This window comes from Trichosurus vulpecula, chromosome 7, assembly GCF_011100635.1.
Source record: "Trichosurus vulpecula isolate mTriVul1 chromosome 7, mTriVul1.pri, whole genome shotgun sequence".
In the NCBI taxonomy this organism is placed as follows: Eukaryota; Metazoa; Chordata; class Mammalia; order Diprotodontia; family Phalangeridae; genus Trichosurus; species Trichosurus vulpecula.
Genome location: NC_050579.1, coordinates 183,775,353 through 183,796,748, shown reverse-complemented (window position 1 = coordinate 183,796,748; position 21,396 = coordinate 183,775,353). Strand labels below are relative to the sequence as shown.

The following is a 21,396-nucleotide window of genomic DNA, read 5'->3' as shown; positions in this document are numbered from 1 at the left end:
TCAGTCATGTCTGACTCTTTATGACCCCATTTGGGGTTCTCTTGGCAAAGATATTGCAGTGGTTTGCCATTTCCTTTTCCAGATCATTTTAAAGATGAGGAAACTGAGGCAAACTGGGTGAAGTGACTTGCCCAGGATCACAGAGCTAGTAAGTGTCTGAGGCCAGATTTGGACTCAGAAGGATGAGTCTTTCTGACTCCAGTCCCTGCACTCTATCCACTATACCACCTAACTGCCCAATCTTTATCAATTAGTTAATAATTATGAGAAGGGTTCTTATTGCCATGCGAGCACACTGCTCTAGCTACAAATTGGGGGGAAGTATTTAACTGAATAACTGGTACCAAATGTTCATAAATTCTTTTAAAAGATAAGAAAAAAAGGCATTGTCCCAAGGCAACATTATTTGATGATTCTAAGATTGCCATATGCAAATGAACTCTATTATGCATGTCACTGACACCAGGTAGGGAAAACAGCTTAGAAAACTAATTTTTATCAAAGTTCTGTTCCATGAGAAAAAACATGAAAAAGTACAAAGTATGTACAGTACCTGACAGTTCTGACAACTGATTTTTCTTACTATGGACCAAAAGAAAAAAATGTACATTTTATATTAAGAACATTCTTACAACAGATTTCACTTCACTGTTTAATATACAAGTTGTTTTGTTGCTGAAAGTGCTTACTTTATTATTATTATTTTTGAAAAAGGATCAAGTGTGTCGCACTGATTGTTATATAACAAATCCAAGTCATGTGTCCAATTTTCTCTCTTCCTCTTCCTCTGGTACAGTTCCAAGTGGCAGTCTCATCAAATAGCCTTGATCTCAAAGGCTGTCACCAAAATCTCAGAGCAGAACTCTAGGCGTCCCATTAGGGGTGGTTCCTTTTTTCTTCCGCATCTGACTCTGAACTTTTCGAGATTTTGCTATTCTCATCCTCACCTCAAATACTTCATGGATGGCTTTGCGGAAACAGTGGAAATTATAGTCAATGAGCCCTGGAGAGGAGAGCAGAGTAGTTTAAAAATGTCAAAAAAAATGTTAACAGCCAAGTTATGGTAACATCTTTATGCTGTATACTGCCACTAGACCAAGACCTGGAGGCCCCCAGGCTCAACAATTTGGCCCTGGGGAATTCTAAATCTAGAGCTCTGGCAATTATGATCTGTGCCTGAGTGATAGTAGATTTATGAGTTAGTACAGTGGAAATTCCAAAGCCACAGTAAGCGGTTTCAGAACTGAGCCCATGAACTCACAGCGATGTTTCATTTTTCTCAATTCTCATATCATATAGTATTAAGGAAATTTAAAGGGAGCTAGAGTTGTTGTTGTTATTCAGTTGTGTCCAAATCTCTATGACCCAATTTGGAGTTTTCTTGGCAAAAAGACTGGAGTGGTTTTCCATTTCCTTATCCAGTTCATTTTACAGATGAGGAAACTGAGGCAAACAGGGTTAAGTGATTTGCCCAGAGTCACAGTGCCACCTGGCTGCCCTTTAGCAGTAGGATCCAGCTTATGTGTCTTTCTGAGCATATTTTCTTCTGTTAAAATACAGCACTATCTTTAAAAAAAATACTGTATTGGGTATCCCCAAAAAAATAACAATGAGAAAGCAGTTTTTAGCATCTCCATTAATTATAAAACACATTTATAGAGGACCAATATATATTCTAAACTAGAAATGTGTTTCTCTTTTAGTGCTTTGGGTTGTAAGGCAAAACTCCTTTTATTGAAGAAACAGAATCAAAAAATTTTGCTGGTGAAAAATGAGGGGTTTGGACAAAATCAACTGTGTCAAATTCAAATCAAAACAGATACTTGTGGCCACATATTGACTAAGAAAACCACAAGTTACTATTATCTGTGTTGTACTGTATTTTTATTTATTTTGTTAAACATTTCCCATTAGATTTTGATCTGGTTCTGCCAGCATTTAGGAGTTTTGGGAGCCACATGAGGCTTTCTGGCTATGAATTTGACATTTCTGTATTAAATAACCTCTGAGGTTCCTTCCAGCTCTAAGTTCATAAACCTTTAGGGACTTAAGAGATCATTTCATTAATTGACCATATTTAACAGACCAGGAAATTGGTCTGTTAAGATATGCACCAAAGTCATACATACAACTGGTTAATGGCAGAGCCAGGCTGGAAAACAAATTTTCTTCCCAGTTTTAGATGGTCCAGTGGATAGAATGTAGGACTTTAAATCAGGAAGACCTGAGTTTGAATCCTCTCTCAAGACAATCCTTGGCTATGTGACTTTAACTTCTGGGCAAGTCAACTTAACCTCTCTCAGCCTCAGTTTCCTCATCAGTAAAGTGCATAATGAGGATCAAATGAGTTAACACATATAAAGCTATTATATATTAGTTATTGTTCCATTAGAATACCCTTCCCCTGGAAAACTCCCCTACATTATCCAATCAATAATAACTTATTTTTAGACTGCCTTATTATTCCACTTCTAATCTTCAATTATTATTTATAAACAAAAATTTCCCATCATTGCAAAAATTTGCTAGAAATGCTCAGATACTGACTCATTTATTTGCTAAGGGAGAGAAAAAGCCTACTATCAGTCAGTCACCTTTGCACACAAAAGTGATGGGTGAGTGCCCTCTGCTGGTTGTATGGCAGCAATTAACTAATCACATCTGAAGTTTGGCAAAGCTCTCTCTGCTTTCTATCAGAGTAGAATTCTCAGACAAGGAAATCAAGAAGAAAAAAAAAACCAAGGTTTTTGTGGGCACAAGCTGTAGGCACAACCTCAGAAATCTTTGTAATGTTTGCAATAAAGTAGTATACTACATAACAAGGTTTGTCGCTTGGCTTAAAAATATTTCAAATAGATCACAACTCCTCCATGCCTTGGTAAACAGTTTCATGAGCTGACCAAAAGGAAAAAAAAAATCAGTTCTTGGTAGCTGGAAAATAAGGCTCTTCAAACTCATCTAAGCTGGACCTTGAAGGATAGACATTGTCCATTCAAAAACCCTTTGTATAAGCCTTTCTAGCTGGCTAGGATCTTTGAGAGTTTGCGCTGTGTTGACACAGCTTTGAAGAACCCAGGTGTCCCTTCATGACATGATAAAAAGGACTACTGGGGGGCAGCTAGGTGGCACAGTGAGTAGAGCACCAGCCCTGGAGTCAGGAGGACCTGAGTTCAAATGTGGCCTCAGACACTTGGCACATGTATTAGCTGTGTGACCTTGGGCAAGTCACTTAACCCCAACTGCCTTGCCAAAAAACCAAAAAAGAAAAAAAAAAGGACTACTTTATGAAATTTAAGGAGAATGTTGAACCTGGAGTGTAAACCTAAGTGTGTGTGCATCCTACCTCAGACACTTATTAGTTGTATTACCCTGGGCAAGCCATTTAACCTTTCTCAGCCTCAGTTTCCTCATCTGTATAATGGAATTAATAATAGCACCTACATCATAAGGGGGTTGTGAGGACTAAATAAGATAACATATGTAAAGTGCTTTGCAAATCTTAAAGCACTATGTAAGTGCTAGTCTTTATTATTATGATTGCTGGTATTAATCACTTAATGAACAGTAAACCTTTTTATATTTAATTTAAAATTATTTAGCATTATTAATAGTAATCTAGGGAAAACCCAAGATGTGACCCTGGGTTAGTAAACTTAGTTAATTCTGGCATACACAGTCATCTTGATAAATTCTGCAGATACAATGTTTAGAATCTTACGTTTTAGGTTTTCTAAGTTCACAGTAACTTAGAGGTATCTAAAAAATGTAAGCAGTTACAAAAGTTGCTGGATTGACATTTCTGGAGATTAAAGTCCTATCTTTACACACCATGAAAGTACACACAGAGGACTTGCTATCCTTCACCCTTCCCCAGAAAATTCCTCTACATTATCCAATCAATAATAATTCATTTTTAGAGTGCCTTATTATTTATAAATTGTCTTTCTCACCACCCTTTTCAGGTACATGGTCAAAGATGCAAAGCACTTGTTATTGTTGCTGGGTTTTTTGTTTGTTTGTTTGTTTGTTTTTTTACATAGAAGTGAACCCAGGCTTACCGAGAGGTCAAGGTCATATAACTAATAAATGGCAGCTCCAGAACTCAAACCTCCAAGTCTACTAACCTGGAGCCCAGTGAGCTTTTCACTCTACCCTTGGACAAATCAGAATGAAAAACTACTCTATGATCAAATTCCTCTTTAAGATAATCACATCATTTCACACATTGACAGTAACATCACTTAAAATTATGTTTTCTCAATTACTTACCCTTCCTACTCCCATTCATAGAAATAATGCCTAAGCTTTAGGTGAGCAGAATGGTTTCTAAAGAAGAGGACAGGGATAGGAATTCATGATTTCATTAGTTGAAGGAACCACCCTCTGCCAGAGCAGGCAGCATCTTCTCTGCAAACAAAAAGTCCTAAAGAATTGCCTACACAACGATTACTCATTAGGTTAAGGTAAGACTTGAAATGACATCTCCTTGCTGCAGCACTAGCTTTCTACCAATGACACCAACTTGCCTCTACAAACTTTGTTTAACCAGACAGAGAGCGCCTCTGAATATGGTCCCAGAATGATTTACCAAGGACCTGCATTATAAAGTCCCCCTTGAGTTTTATTTGTGAATTCTATTTGTCACAGCAAGTGAGCCTGCGTGAAATGATAGAAACCAATGTGCTACTTTAGCTGCCAAGAAACTCAACCAAATTGAGTTGAGAGCATAACCAGATCATCCCGGGTGCTGGGGAGCCTCTACCGGTTCCCTTTGCAGGCCTCTGTTCTGTTTTCTCTTCAATTATGCTATTTTGTGTTTACTGACTTCTGTAGAATAATTAAGTACTTCTAATTTTCAAAAACAGAAATTAAAACACTCATCCACCAGTAAATGCCAGAAATAACTTTTCCTCACCAAGAAAACAGGTGGCATGGAAGAAACAAACACTGGCTTTGGAGTAAGCGTGACTGGTGCTTAATCCTAGTTCTGTTACTATGTAATGCCGGACAAGTAACAACGTCTCTAGGTCTCAGTTTCCTCATCTATAAATATGTGTGTTAGGCTCAATGATCTTTAAGACTCTTCTCAGCTCTTTTCATTTACAAAGATAAAATAGGAAGGAAGATATTTGTAAAACAGTGTTCTATTAAAAAGAGGAGAAATTTTGTCCATTTTATTTTGAGATTTAACTATCATTAAGTGGTACAGTAGACAGAGCTCTGGATTTAGATTTAAAGCACCGGCTTCAAAACCTGGCTCTGTCATTCCCTAATTGTATGACCTTAGGCAAACTTTACTTTACCTCTCTGGGTCTCAGTTTCCTCATTGTAAAATTAAGAGGGTTCTAGGTCAGGGGTTCTTAACCTTTATGTGTTTTTTTTTTGTTGTTGTTGTTATTCTTTTTTTTGGAGGAGGAGAAGAGGCGATCAGGGTTAAGTGACTTGCCCAAAGTCACACAGCTAGTAAGTATCAAGCATCTGAGGTCAAATTTGAACTCAGGTCCTCCTGACTCCAGGGCCAGTGCTCTATTCAATGCACCACCTAGCTGCCCCAAGCTTTAAGTGTTTTGTGGCAGCAGGGTAATGCAGTGGCTAGAGCATTGGTCCTGGAGTAAGGAAGACCTACATTCAAATCTAGATGCAGATACTTGTCTTCTGAGTTCCAATCTGAACTAGCTGTGTGACCCTAGATAAGTCATTTAACTTCTCTCTGCCTGTTTCTTCAACTATAAAACGAGGATAATAATAGCACCTACCTCCCAGGGTTGCTGGGGGGATTAAATGAGATAATATTTATAAATCACTTATCATAATTCGTGGCACATTTGTTGTTCAGCTATCTTTCAGTCATATCCAATTCTTCGTGACCCCATTTGGGGTTTTCTTGGCTTGCCATTTCCTTCTCCAGCTCATTTTAAAATGAGGCAAACAGGTCTGAGGCTGGATTTGAACTCATGAAAATGAGAATTCCTGACTCCAGGCCTGGCACTCTATCCATTTTGCCACCTAGCTGCCTGCTACCTGGCACATAATAGGTACTTCACAAACACTTGTTTCCCCTTCTTTTAGAAGACTCATAAAGCCCATGTAGCCTCTCTCAGAATAATATTTTAATTACATAAAATAAAATACATAAAATTATACAAAGGAAACTAATCATACTGAAATAGTTATTAAACTATTTTTAGGGGGCAGCTAGGTGGTGCAGTGAATAGAGCACAAGCCCTGGAGTCAGGAGGATCTGTGTTCAAATCTAGCAGACACTTAATACTTACTAGCTATGTGACCTTAGACAAGTCACTTAACCCCAATTGCCTTGCCTTCCCCACTCCAAAAAAAAAAAAAAAACCCAAACAAACTATCTTTAAAAACAAGTTCAGGCGCCCTGGGTTAGGAATCTTTAGACTAAATGATCTATGTTTCCTTCAACCTCTGAACTATAAGCCTACATACAAACTATACACTCAATCTGAAAAGTGTAAAATTTAGGAAGAACAGTGTTGAAATATTATTACCCGGTTTAAGAAGAGAAAAACAGCAGGCATCTTTATTTGGTTTACTTATTTTGTTTTAGAATAGACTATTAGACTATTTTAGAATAGACTACTATGTTATTCTATCTATCATTAAGTTCATCCCCCCCACACTTTGATTAGGATCCTAATGACATCACCGAGTTGTGTTAAAATAATACAATTGAACTGACATGACTGAAACCCTTACTTAATATACATGAACCCTGATTTACCATCTCCCCTTATATTGGGAGAATAAGCTGGTATCAAACCTACTGCATGTCCTTCCCTGGGGCAATAGAAAAGTCACAGAAAAAAGTGAGGAGTTTATGATCACTAAAAGTGCAGCTGTAACAAACTACCTCAAAAGCCATTTTACTACAGGTGCCTTCACTGACTGACAAACCTGCCACTTTCCTTTCAATATTGCAGCCTGTTCCACTATACCTCAGTGAAATCCTGACTGGAAACCTAATCTGATGAAGAGGAGAAAGGGACACCCTCAGGTCATGCTCTCTTGATCTACTTACCGGTGTATTCAAACTGCAGGGTACTAGAACTATCCCCATGCACAATGGAGCAAATAAACACATTATTCAAAATCAAGGGTTCCTTTTTTTTTTTTGAGTCTTGGATGGACTTAAAGGCTCCTTTTCAAAACAGTGTTTAGAATCATAAAATGAAACACATAAGATTACAAAAGAAACCAATTACATTGAAATACATTTATCAAAATATCACAAAAACAAGTTAACAGATGCCGAGTTAAGAACCCCTGCTCTAAATATGGTGGTTTTGAAATTGCCCCCTCCCACTCCCACAAATAAAAATACCTTTTCTTTCAAAGCTTTCTTCTCTGACAAAACAAACGAGGGCCAGAAATTTTGTCACCTCCTTTAAATAAAGAACTGTTGTATTATTCAGTTTTATAATTGCTGTTGATTCCTTGTCATAAGGGGTTCCTGCTCCATCTTCTTGGAGGCTAAAGGGAGACAAGAACCAAAAAAGCATTTCACTGTTGAGAAATAACCACAGTTTTTTAATCCAGTGACAGATGCACTTGATTATTTAAAGAACGTAAAATAATGGTAAGTAGTTTATTTATCTTTATAGTATTTTTCAGCAAAAGATCACAGAAATATACAACTACATGAACATAAACACTTACGATAGTCACTTTCCTACTGATACAGTTGAAAGCCTTGTGGGAGCTGAGCAACTCACTCTCTAGGGCACTAAGGAATATAGTTGAGAGGTGGAAATTAGCTATTCTGGCCCTCTCTGGTTATAACTTCCTAACTCTGAATGAAAGATTACACTCTTTATTATCAGGACATTACTGTAATGATGATAACTGGGCATTCATAGGACCTTAAGCTAATCAGAAAGATATGCAGCTTTTTTTTGTCTCCTGCCCATCAAAGGGGCATTTTCCTGGCAGTGTTCTTGCCTCCACTTAACAGAAGGTTGCCAGGGTCCCTGATTTCTTCAGATGCTCTCTCACCTTTTTATTGACTATCAATCAGATGCTGGCTCAAGTGAACTAAAATAATTTCCATTAAGGACAACTCATTGGTTCATCTGGCCCAATCTTGGAAACAGTTCTAAGAATGGAGAGAACCACAGCTGGGAAATATTGCAGACAGGCAGGAAATGGGTCTCTTGGCAAACTACTGTTCTCCATTCTCCACCCTGAACCACCTCCCACATCCAAAATACAAATACTGATTTAATATATGCAATTTTTAAAAAAGGGTTTTTTGTGCATTTAATACTTAATTCTAAAACATGTTAAATGTGCAAAGCAAAAGTAAATAAAATGACATAGATATACAGTCAGTCCTCAACATTCTCATGTTTAACTTTTGCTACTTCAAACATTCAAGTGACTTTATTAGCCTCATTTCAACTTTTGCCAACCCACACAGTCCTGGCTATGTGCAGTAGAGAAAAAATGAGAGGTACAATACATCCAAGTTTGGCTGGTAGCCAAAGATCACAGTTTTTGGTAGTTGCGGGAACCTAACCCTCTATTCCCCATAGGTTCAGTGCATCAACAACCACTTTTTTTTTAACTTTTGCACCATTTTGTAGGAATGTTACTGCCATGAAAGTTGATGACTGATTGTATTAATAAAATACCAGCTCAAATTTGACACCTTATCAAGGAAGTCCAGCTCAAAAAGACGACTCTTGCATCAGGCCTAATAGAGACCCCAAGGGTCATAACCTGGGCAAATAGGTCCTATTTATTGTTGTTAAGGAGCTCCCTGAGAAGAAACTCCCTCTACCAATTTAATTTAATTCTTAAGAGTTGCCTGGGTCATTGAGAGATTTGCCTAGACTCACACAACTAGTATATATCAGAGGAAGGACTTGAATCCAAATCATCCCAACTCCAAGATATTCACTACGTTACAATGCCTCTCATCTAGTGAAAAAATACAAGAAAGTATAAAAATGGTGAAACAATTAAGCATACTATGTAAAAAAGTAGATATATCTAACTTTATACTCAATCTTCCTCACTTAGGCAGCTTCATATCTTTTGACATTTTGAAAGTGAGTATTTATACGCTAGGAAACGCAAACATTATTATATGTTTAAAAATTATCTTTTCAAAAAAAAGAAAAAAAATTATCTTTTCATTCATTTATTTGAAAGAATTGTTTCTTCTTGTCAAATGAGGAACGTATCTTTGCTCTGTGTCTTATTTTGCCTGTTATGTGATTTAATACTATTTTAACCTCTCTTCATACTAAAACTCTAGCCCAGCTCAAAATAAATCTATAAGATTATGTTAGGACAGAATTCTTAATCATCCACATACATACTAACTGCTTTTGAAATTATAATAGCTTTAAAAAAAGAATAAAATTACTCCCCAAAGGATTCCTAAGCACAAATTTGTCCATCATCAGAATTTCCTCAAATGAATGAAATCTAAAGTACCAGGGCAATATCAAAAAAAGAATATTTAACTGTGGTGCTTTTTCTTTTTCTGTTTGTTTTTTTGGGGGGTAGGGCAATTAGGGTTAAGCGACTTGCCCAAGGTCACACAGCTAGTACATGTGTCAAGTGTTTGAGGCCAAATTTGAACTCAAGTCCTCCTGACTCCAGGGCCGGTGGTCTACTCAGTGCACCACCTAGCTGCCCCCTGTAGTGCTTTTTCATAGGTGACTAACTGTTTTTACTACCATCAGACTAGGCTCAGAGCCTTTTTCACTATCTCACAATGTACCACTGACCCAATGTATCAGAATGCTATAATTAATGAGGATTCTGACTTTTTTCTTTGACTGGGCTTTAGTTGCTTCAAATACAATAGTACTTCACTCATCTTGTGTAATGGAGTGGAGTGTGAATCAATGTGATTTAGGAAAATGCCTGAATTAAGAATTTTTAAAGAAATGCAATTATACAATTTTTCAAACAAGTTGCCTTTTTGAAAGGGGTATTAATAAGTAAAATCTGGTATATTTAAGGGGGAAAAATCATGACACACAATAGCTCTATATTACTTAACATACAAACAACAAAAAAAACTTCTTATATATAGAAGTATTAATGTTAGGTGAAGTGACATAATCTTTAAATTATCAATCCTTTGCTTTGAAAAAGCTACCAAATTCAGCTTTTAGTCTTTCTCTGGAAGAAAGGTTGCATGGGAAGAAATTAGAGTATAATATTTCTAACTTTCTGCATCTGCTATGAGCTCCTCTTACTGAAAAGCTCTTCAGTATCATCTTTCACCTTCTCTTCCTTTGTTTCCATCTTTAAGGGGAAAAGGGGAAGAAGAAGAGATTGAAGATTTAGATAGGGCTTATTATGTACTGGGCACCATGCTAATCCCTAAGTGTTTTACAAATATTATCTCAACTGATCTCTAAAGTAGAGGCAGCCCTCTCCTCACCAAGACCAACCTCTCAACTAGTGCAGCCTGATCACTTTTAGGAATTTGCCTCTACTTTACATAATCTCTTCTAGGCATTCAATTCTCTATCCATTCAATCTTCCCTTATCCACAGCTGGCTCCTTCCCTGCCTCCCCCCATCCCCTCCCCACAGCCTCAACAAACATATCTAGGTTCCCCATCCCAGAAAACCGTAGCCCACCCCAACCATTTCCTTCAGCTATCATCCTTTACTCTCTTTTCATAACCAAGGATAAGACCAGGATCTCTGATTTAATTAGCTTAAGGAACTCCCAAATAAGGGGATTCCCTTTACAAATACCAGTTGGCACCTTCTCTGCAGCTTACTGTCTCCAACAGTTGCCAAGAGCACTGAGGGGTTAAATGATTTTCTTAAAGTTATAGAGCAAGTATGTTTTAGAGGCAGGATTGAACCCAGGTCTTCTTGATTCCAAGGCCAGATCACTATGCACTATGTAACAGTCTATATCTCCTACTCCCTTCTCCACTGCTTGAAGTCTGGCTTTTGACCTTACCATTCAACTGAAATTATACTCTCCAAGTGTGCCTAGAAATCTCTATTGCTAAAAACAATGGGCTTTTCCTGTCTTCATCCTTCTTGACCTCTCTGCAGCATTTGACAATGTGGATGACACATTCCTATAGATTCTCTCCTCCCTCTTTGGACACTGATCTCTCCTGGTTCTCTTTCTACCTGTCAGTGTCTTCTGCTAGATCATCATCAATGTCCTGCTCCCTGTATGGGGGTATCAGGGCTCTGTCCTGGGCCTTCTTCTCTCTCTCTCTCTCTCTCTCTCTCTCTCTCTCTCTCTCTCTCTCTCTCCCTCTCTCCCTCCCTTCATCAGTTTCCAGGAGTTCAACTATTATCTCTATGTAGATCACTACTAAATCTAAATATCCAATTCTTCTTTCTCCTGAGCTCCAAGTCCTATTGCCTACCAGAAATCTCCACCTAGTTATCCATATGCATCTCAAGCTCAATAAATATAAAAAAGAATAGTCTTTTTTCCCCCAAACCTAATCTTCTAATTTCTCTATTCCACTATCCTTCCAGTCAACCTAGAATTGCAATATTAAAATTATTAGCAGTCCTGCTTATGGCAGAGAGAATGTTTCAGAACATGTTTGGATAACTGAAGTCTTACATCACCATCATATCACATCTCTGGTGTGAGGCCTGGGATGTTTCCTGAACTCATCTATTTCTTCTTTCTGTTAAGGTAGTCTATAGCAAAGGTGTCAAACACACATTGCCTCAACCAGATTAAAATGTAACTGGAAAATCTTTAACAAAACTTAAAAAAACACAGATAATGTCAGTATATGCCTGCAGGGATCCTTATTTATAGTCCAGTAGCCCTCATTTCCTTTTGAGTCTGACATCGCTGATATATAGTGTACCCTGATTATAATATCTCCTGTTCTACCTCCTTTGAGTTTCACCCAAATGACCTCTATCATGCTTCCTTCTATCAGGTTCTTGGATTTCCTCATTTGAGTATATTTTATTATCATAAAATAACTTCACCCTTCCTTTTGCCCATCTTGATATAAAACATATCCTCGTTAATAGGTATCTGTCAGATTTGTCTCCTTGCACTAGGATCTTTGGTTTATCTTATTTGTTACGCATATCTCATGCATCTGTGTGTAGGTACCCAGGGTGGGCTGTATTACTGGCTCATTTCTTGGATTTTGAGTTCTATGAATTTCTGAGTGCCTTGACTATTATTTTTTCCTGTACATCATAGCTACTTTCTACAAAATCTATTTTGGTAGATCTATGTAGGGCATTTGATTATACTTTTAAGTCTCTAAGCAAATGCATTTTTTATTAGGCTTCATTAAATGCACTCCATCTTTGGTCAGTGTATTAACAATCCGGCTAGCAGCTTCTGTGGGGGCATAAGATCCCCCCCACAGCCAGCACCTAGGAGGCTGCCGGGAAAGCACAGGTTCTTTTTATCTGCTTAAACAAGGAAAGCACGGTGAAGGGGTTGACCAGCTTACTTTAATCCAGCATTCAGTTAGCATACAGACAACATTCATTTAGTTCAGGGGAAAAAATGCCAGCATTCAGTTAGCATTGTTAGTTCAGGGGAGCAAAGAGACAAGCATCAAGAGACGTACCAAATACAGATTCATTCACGTACTTCAGGGGAAAAAGCCAGCACCCTGAAGTTCAGAACATTCATTTAGTTCAGGGGAAAACAAAACCAGCACCCCAAACTTCAGAACTAAATACAAACAAATTACAAATATCAACAGACAGACCCAATACAATTCATTCACTTACTTAAGGGGAAAAAGCCAGCACCCCGAAGTTCAGAAAATTCATTTAGTTCAGGGGAAAACAAAACCAGCACCCCGAACTTCAGAACTAAATACAAACAAATTACAAATATCAACAGACAGATTCATTCACATACTTCAGGGGAAAAAGCCAGCACCCTGAGGTTCAGTACATTCATTTAGTTCAGGGGAAACGAACCAGCACCCCGAACCTCAAAACCAAAATACAAACAAATTACAAATATCAACAGACAGACCCAATACAACTCATAGTTACCAACATGTGGGCTCAGCTCGAGAGCAAGGGCTGGCCTAGAGTCACGCTTGCCGCTGTTCCCACACCAACCGGAAAAGGAAAGAGAGCTCTTCAAGCTATCCTCTCCCCTCTTATAGAGTTTTTGACATCATCAAGCACCACCTGAATGACCAGAGCTGATTGGTTCTTGAGTTGGCCCTTCCCCCTAGCGTAGACTAGGTTAACACCCAATAGGGCATGGCTCTGGAGTTAATACCTCCCCTCAGCCAGCCCCATGACTCATCACACAGGAAGTTCTCTGTTCCCAGGCATGGTCGCTGGGCTTCCTGCCCCAGAAGAGAAGTCCCAGCACCCAGCGAGGCTCAATGAGGTAAGCTGAGTCGCTCAAAGAAAACAAAGGCCATTCTGGCCACAGTCAGGAGCCTATCACTCCCATATTTTAAGCCATGATTCAGAAATCCAAATCTCATTCTCAGATACCATCTTCTTAAGCAAACAAAATTCTAATCACTTCTCACTTTGTCTTTCTTTCCTGATTCCCCTGAATTCCATAAACAGCAGTGATGAAGGCACCACCTGTGTCCCAAGGTCTTCAGTTTCTCATCTAAGACTTCATAATCTTCAGTGATGTTTTATGATCATGTTAAATTTAACATATACTTAAAAAAGAAACAATCTGTATGTTGTAAAGATTCATGGATTCAAATATAATTCTCTTTTTTCTGTTGTTTGTATATGGACACGTCATGTTTATAGATGTCTATCAAGTTCAGCATTAAAAAAAAGAAATCTGGGCAAACAAAATTAAACTACTGTAAGGGAATGGTCATTTCTACCTTTGATAAGGCTGACCCTGAGAGTGTGAAGGTGAAAAAAGACTTTATGGTCCTCAGTTTTCTTAACATCTGAGGGGGTGAGAAAGCCCTGAGAAAAAAAGGAGAGCTATCTTCATTCCATTGACTTAAAGATCAGTCCAAGGGTTTAAGAACTTAATCTAGTTCCTCCTGTACTTTCTCCAAATTACTCCCCAAAGTGCTTATTTTTGTCTCTGTAAGAACAGTGCTAATTACAGTTCACATGACCTGTTTACCAAGCAGACCTAAATGCCATTAAATATGGTGATAATCATGCAAATAATTACTGTAGCAGATTAATTTTGTTTTCAGCTTCATTTGATTGCAACACAAATCTAATCTCATATTCAGGTCTTCACAAACTGTTGCTCACCTAGCAGAAATGGCTATCCACCACAACCTTTAAAAAAGTCACAGTATCACAAGTTTCTACTGAAATGAAACTTTCTCCAAAGCTGGATGATGTGACCAACCAACCTCAGCTCAATGTAGAAAAATGATTCCTTGGTCCCACTTCCTCTTACTTTGACTGCTCATGTTTTGGTCAATGTCTTCAGTTCATCAGAACCAAATAGGAGCTAAGGTTAATCAAATATAACAGAACCTCATAAAACCTGTACATGGCTTTGCCTGCACTGATTTAACAGAGTTTGGCTTTACTACCTAAATTTATTTTATTTATGTTATTTTTTTAATACCTTCCTCAACCTGGACTTATCACAGTAGGGGAGAATTGATACTAATAGCTCACATTTATACAGCAGTTTAAGATTTATAAAACACCTTCTTCAAAAAAACCTAATTCAGATATGCTGGTTGGTTGTCGGTGGGAGTGGGGTACAGCAGAATACAACCATAAACAAGGATTGCTACCTCAAGGAAAATTAGTGCAGATGCAAAAGACCACTGTCTGGGAGGGGGAAAAAAGGAAGACTTGTAAGAGGAACAAAGAGGCCCAGTGGAATTTTTAAGGAAACATTTGCAAACCTTTGACATCATTAGTGATTTGAGAGACAGTAAGATCCAAGTTTGAAGAGGAACCTCACAGGGTAATGAGATACCAAGGAATCACCACTTCCCTATCATGAATTACTATGATAAGTCAGACAAAGCAGAGTCAAAATACCACCTGTTACATGTCCCTTTTATTCTAGACAAAACACACACACACACACACATACACACACCAATTTCAATTTTCATCTCTATGCGGATGAATCCAGATCTATATATCCAGCTCTAGGCTCTCCTAAACTCTAGTCAAGACAATAAATATTTATTAAATGTTTACTATGTGCCAAGTACTGTGCGAAACACTGGGGATAAAAATACAGGCAAGGAGCTTATAGTCTAATGGGGAAGATAACAACTCAAAGGGAACGGAAAAGGTAAGGGGGAGAGGGAGAGGAGAAAGGAAGGTACACACAGTAGTATGATAGCAAAGTCCAAAAAGTCAGAAGTAGAGTTGGGACAGTAACAATGAAGGATGTCTTGCCTGGGTCTTTCCTCAAAATGTATGTTCCAGGAGGAATTCATCAATGGGATGGAAGGACATTCCGGGATGAAAAGGCCAGAGGGACTGAGAACTTCCAAGGTAAAAAGGCAGTGGAGGCATGGTAGCAAAGTCCATAGAGTCAGAATCAGAGCCAGGAGAGGAATCAAGATCATCATTCCTACATTAGCAATTACCTACTGGATATGTCTAACTAGGTATCCCTTGGCATCTCAAACTCAGCAAGTCCAAAATAGAAGTCATTATGGTTTTTTTTTCCAGAAAAAGGTAGATGACTTTAATAAGCAAAACCAAACTTTTTCTAAAACCTCATCCAAAGGACTGCTTATATTATATTAGGTTATAGAATTGCCAAGTGTAAAAAGCTTCATCCCATAAAAAAATGTAATTGCTACCTGCAGCTACTGATATGATAAAAATGGTGGTTGGTAAAAAAAAAAAAAAAAAAAAAAAAAAAAGCAGCTCCTGACAGTTCCATTCAAAAATAATATGGTAGGAGGGAGAATTGCCCATGTCTGAAGATTAGGGACTTCTAATTAGGGACCAAAAAGATGGCAGACTAATAATTTTCTCAGGTGCCCAATCACTCTCAAAAATCTCCCCAAAGAGAAATTATGTACCAACAATTACAGCTGAATTCCCATGATAAGAAAGCAAAAGGCCTGATAAGGCAAAAGCCTCACCAATTAACACTGGAGTACACTAATCTTTGATTTATCCTTTTTTCATCATATTCCAGCAGGCCATACAAATGAACCCACAGGCTTATACCTGGGAGCAATACATAGATTCTTCTTCCACTACAGAGATTTTTCTGCAGAGGCCCTGCTTTTCCTCTACCCCTCTACAACAAGCAGCAGACTTTGATTTTGCCCAGACACCTGAGAGATGATATGGGAGTAATAATCTGGCTGACTTTTCTGCCTGAGATGGTGCTCTAAGTTAGAGAACACCAAGGTAGCAAGGAATCTGTAAAGAATACCCCTACTGCTCTCTCCCAGTCCTGCAAAAAGCAGGAGAGTTTGATTCAACCGAGTCAGAAAAGGATGAATGCTAGGGAAAGAATTGGTAGAAGGGGCCAGTGTGAGTGGCTGCTCTTGGCCCGAAAGAAAGGGGATTTCAATCCATCTAGGACCAGTCATATCCCCTTGGAGATACTTAGGATAGGGACTTACCTTAAGGAAAAGTAAATCCCCACTAGGAAAATGCTAAAGCAGCTCTGCACTGCAATCCCAGAGCCAAAAGGGAGAGGAGTCAGAAATACAAGCTGAAATAACAAGATTTCAAGAGCAAGAAAACTCAACTAAAAACCTAAAGTACAAGGAGACAAATTAATAGAAGGAAGGCTAAAATTAGATAAAAGAATAAGTACTAAATCCTCAAAGAGATTACAAAGCTGCCTTAATAAATATTACATTATAAAGAAAATTGAACCTATTCCCTGTGGAATTCCAAGAGAGAATGGAATAACAATGAAATAGTCCAGAATGGTTCAAAAGAGAAATGAAAACCTTAGGAGAAGTTAGAAAAGAACAAATGTCAGAATCTATAGCCTTCCCAGCAGAAATTATTAGCAGATCAGGAAAAACTTGAATCCATGGTGGCAAATTTCTCCTAAGAGGCAAAAGAGAGAATAACAAAATTTGGAATATAAAAATACCAAAAGAAAAATCTAGAATGAAGTTAAAGGAAATAACATTAAAAAAACACATGATGAGCAAAGCCCAATGAATTCAAAGACACTATGCACAGAATCAACTTAAGGATCACAACTCTCGTGGAAGAATATGATAAATCAAAAAACTTGTACTCAGTAATGCAGGAAATAATACAAGAAAACTGTCTGAATACAGAGGGGAAAAGCACTAACTGAAGAAATCCATAGATGTAGAAAACTTCATACTCAAAGAACAAAATTCTATGCACTTAAATTTAGTAATTCATTTGAGAAAAAAATCGTACTGTGCAAGCGTTCAGGAGAAAATCTTTCAAATATAACAGAAAGGAAATTTGAATAACACAAGACTACTGAACAAATATTCATTTAGAGAAACAAAACATTTCAAGGGAAATCATGAAAAAAGGTAGGACTAAAGGGGGAACAGTACTTCCAGACATCAAAATATATCATTAAGCAACAATCATCAAAACCACTTAATACCAGTTGCATTTTTTAAGTGTGTCAAAAACTAGACAAGGAAGATGTAACAACAATGCCACTTGCTGCTACTCTGGCTGTATAAGGCCAATAACACCAGCATACAGGAGAGCTATTAGCACAGGTTCTTTGATCTGGTTTTCTAAGGAAAGCAACTTTAAAGGGTTAACAATCTTGCTTTAATTAAACATACATATATCATTCACTTAGTTCAGGGGAAAACATCAGCACCCTGAATGTCAAAGAAAACACAAACAGAAATTACAAGCAGAAATTATATAAACAGAGCAAAATAACACAAATCAACAGACAGGCTTCTAAGCCATCTGACCAAGCCATTACCTACATAGTTACCAGAGAGAGAAGCACTGCCATCTGGGTTTTTCAAAGCCCGGGGGGGGGGCAGGGGGAATGGATGGTGGGGGGGGGGGGGAGGCAGGGCTCCTTAACAGCTACTCAGAGTCTCATCTGGTCAAAATCACACAACATTCTTCCAGTGAGTGAGCCCTAGGAAAAATCCTAACCTCAGAGTATATATACATTTCTTGAGGGTCAGAGGGCGTCACAACGATAGGACTGAAACCCATGTGACCTAGGTCTTCCAAGGACTTAAGTAGGTCATCAAAGACTCCTGATTCAATCAAAGATTCTTGATGAAACAAAGGCAAGACTCAAAGGCACTTGATTGCCTTAGTGCTGAGAAGCATTCCAAAACAAAAATACAGCAAAAAGCCTCACCTTGCTTGCCATTGCAGAAAAATTTTTTTAAAAAAACCTCAACTCAATAACTCAGTGTTCCATAAATCTCAAAATATAAATTACTTTAGATAAAACTTCTAAGGGGCAGCTAAGTAGTACCTGGATAGAACACTGGTCCTGGAGTCAGGAGGATGTGGTTTCAAATCTGACCTCAGAGACTTACTAGATGTTTGACCCTGGGCAAGTCACTTAACCCCAATTGCCTCAAAAAAGAGAGAAAGAAAGAAGAAAAGAAAGAGAGAAAGAACTCCCTATTTTATAACAATTACTGGTAAAACTAGAAAGGATTTTGATAAAAATTAAGCTTATATCAACATTTTAGAGCACATTTCACAAAAAATTCAAAACAAACACTTGACCTGATAGTAAAAATTATACCATTAACTATTAGAAGGGAAGCAAATCACATATCTTTCACAACTTTTCATGGATAGAAAGTTATTCTTAATCAAACATGGGATAGAGTCAATTACAAAAGGTAAAAGAGATCATTTCAACTACATGAAACTGGAAAGATTTTGCATGAATAAAATCAATGCATCTAGTCTAAGAAAAGTAGTTGAAATAGAAAAAAAATTGTATCAAACATCTCTGAAAAGTATCTCATCCAAGAAATACAACTAACAAATAAATAAGAGCAAAAGTCATTCCCTGATAGATAAGTGGTCAAAGGATATGAACAAGCATTTCATTAGATTGTTAGCTCCTTGAGGGCAAGGCCTTTTTTCCTATCACCTTTTTTCCCTCAAGGCTTTTTACTTTTTTTTTCCTCTAGTGCTTATACAGCATCTGAAACAAAGAAGTTGCTTAATAAATGTGTTGACTTGATTTTCTCCAAAGAATTACAACCTGTCAACAACCATATAAAAAAATGCTCCATATCACTACTGCTAATAGACATACAAATCAAAACAACCCTGAGGTCTCTCCTTATACCAGCAGACTGGCAAACATGACAAAAAATGGGAATAATTAATCTGAAAGGGTAGTAGAAAGACATGTTCTTAATGCATTGTTGGTTTAGCAACTACTTGGTGCAACCTTTCTGGAAAGCAATGTGAAATTACGCAAATAAAGCAACCAAAATGTCCATACATTTTCTCCCAGAGATTTTATTGTTAGACATATACTCCAAGGAAGTCAAAGACAAAAAGCAAAGCCTCAAATAAATATGTCACCTCCCCCACTCCTTTGCAGAGGTGGAGGTCCATGGGTGTGGAACATTACATTTAATACAAAACTTTGGAGGTATATATCAGTTTTGCTAGAGTTTTTTCCTTCTTCTCCTCTTTTTCTCACTTGTAATAAAGGATGTTTCACTGGGAAAGGGTAGAAGGAGTTATGCAGGAGGAAATGTAAGTAATTTTAAAACAAAAACAATCAATAAAAACCAACAAAAATTGAAAAACTAAAAATTTCCTATTTTGGTTCCATACGAATGATGTTGTTTAAAGTGATGACAGGAAAGATTTGCAGAATTCATTTTCTCCCAAACCCCTACCTTTTTTTTTTTTTACCTCCTACCTTCTTTCTAACATCTCTATTTCCACTGAGGGCTTCATCATCTTTGCACCTATCTTCCCTGTCTCTCTGAGCCCTCACATTCCAGTTGCCAAGTCCTTTGATTCCACCTCCACAACCTTTAAAATCCTTCCCATCTCTCAATTCAAAATGTTACACCCCAGCTTAGGTGGTCATCACCTCTAGCCTCCAAATTCGTCTCCTTGTTTAGAATTTCTCCTTTCTCCATGTGATCCTCCACAGATGTGATAAATTGATATTATTGAGGATACCCATCAATTGGGGAAAAGATGAACCAATTATGGTATATTATGTAATAGAGTATCATTGTGTGAATAAGAAATGACAAAATGACAGCTCAAGGAAACCTGGGAAGCCTAAGATGAACTGATGAAGAGTAAAGTAAGCAAAACCAGAAAAATTTATATAACATTATATAGAAAAAAACTCTGAAGAATATACAACTCTGATCAATGAGATAACCCAACACAACTCCAAAAGAACAATAAAGAAACATACTACACACCACCTGATAGAGACGTGATGGTCTCAAGATGAAGAATATACATACATTTTTGGACATAGTCAATGTGAGAATTTGTTTTGTTTAATTATACATATTTGTCGTATGGGTTTTGCTTTTCTTCACCACCACCCCCTACTCCCCAATGAGAAAGGAAGGTAGAATGGAGAAGAGGATTGCAATAGGACCATTCCCCTCTCCCCACCCCCCATTAAAATAGAGAGAGAGAGAGAGAGAGAGAGAGAGAGAGAGAGAGAGAGAGAGAGAGAGAGATAACAGAAGGAAGGCCAAAAGAATCACTGGTAAACAAGACAGCTTTGAAAGTTACAGGCTGACTTTATTATATACTTGAAAAGTAAGCTCTATCTTGTTTTCTACAAAACAATCCGCTCCTATTCTACAATGTAAAATGCTAATTTTATTGGGTGATTGTTACAAAATTAACATAAAGTTAAAATTTAATGAAAAACCCAGATTGATATTCCTAAAACACAGGTCTGACCATGTCACTTCCTTGCTCAGGAAGCCCTCTTTTCCCTCTACAATAAAACTTAAATGCTTCTGTTTATGATTCAAAGACTTTCACAATCTGGCCTCCGCCTACCTTTCCAAGATGCTTGTACATCACTGTCTGTGATGGACTCTTGTAACAACAAAGTTACTTGCAGCTACTATGGCTGTATAAGGCCAATAACACCAGCACACAGGAGGGCTGCTAGCACAGGTTCTTTGATCTGCTTTTCTAAGGAAAGTAACTTTAAGGGGTTTATAATCTCACTTTAATTAAACATACATATATCATTCACTTAGTTCAGGGGAAAAAGTCAGCACCCTGAACTTCAGAGAAAACACAAACAGAAATTACAAGCAGAAATTATATAAACAGAGCAAATAATACAAATTAGCAGACAGGGCTTCTAACCATCTGTCCATAGTAATACATACATAGTTACCAGAGAGAGAAGCACCAATATCTGGGTTCTCAAAGCCAGGAGGGCTCCTTAACAGCTACCCAGAGTCTCTACATGAACACTCTTCCAATGAGTGAGCCCCCAAAGCAGAATGCTAAC

The 21,396-nt window shown here is 37.8% G+C and overlaps 1 protein-coding gene across 1 annotated transcript in view; it reads right to left on the bottom strand.

Moving 5' to 3' along the window:
* Positions 1-638: 638 nt before the first annotated feature.
* The window catches only part of RRAGD (Ras related GTP binding D), a 60,317-nt gene continuing 39,559 nt past the window's right edge, over positions 639-21,396 (bottom strand). The window contains exons 6-7 of the mRNA XM_036767305.1: positions 7,349-7,497; positions 639-1,003 (exon numbers count right to left, since the gene is read on the bottom strand). Coding sequence (XP_036623200.1) covers positions 852-1,003; positions 7,349-7,497 — 301 coding nt within the window. The 3' untranslated portion in view covers positions 639-851. The remainder of the gene's footprint in view (positions 1,004-7,348; positions 7,498-21,396) is intronic.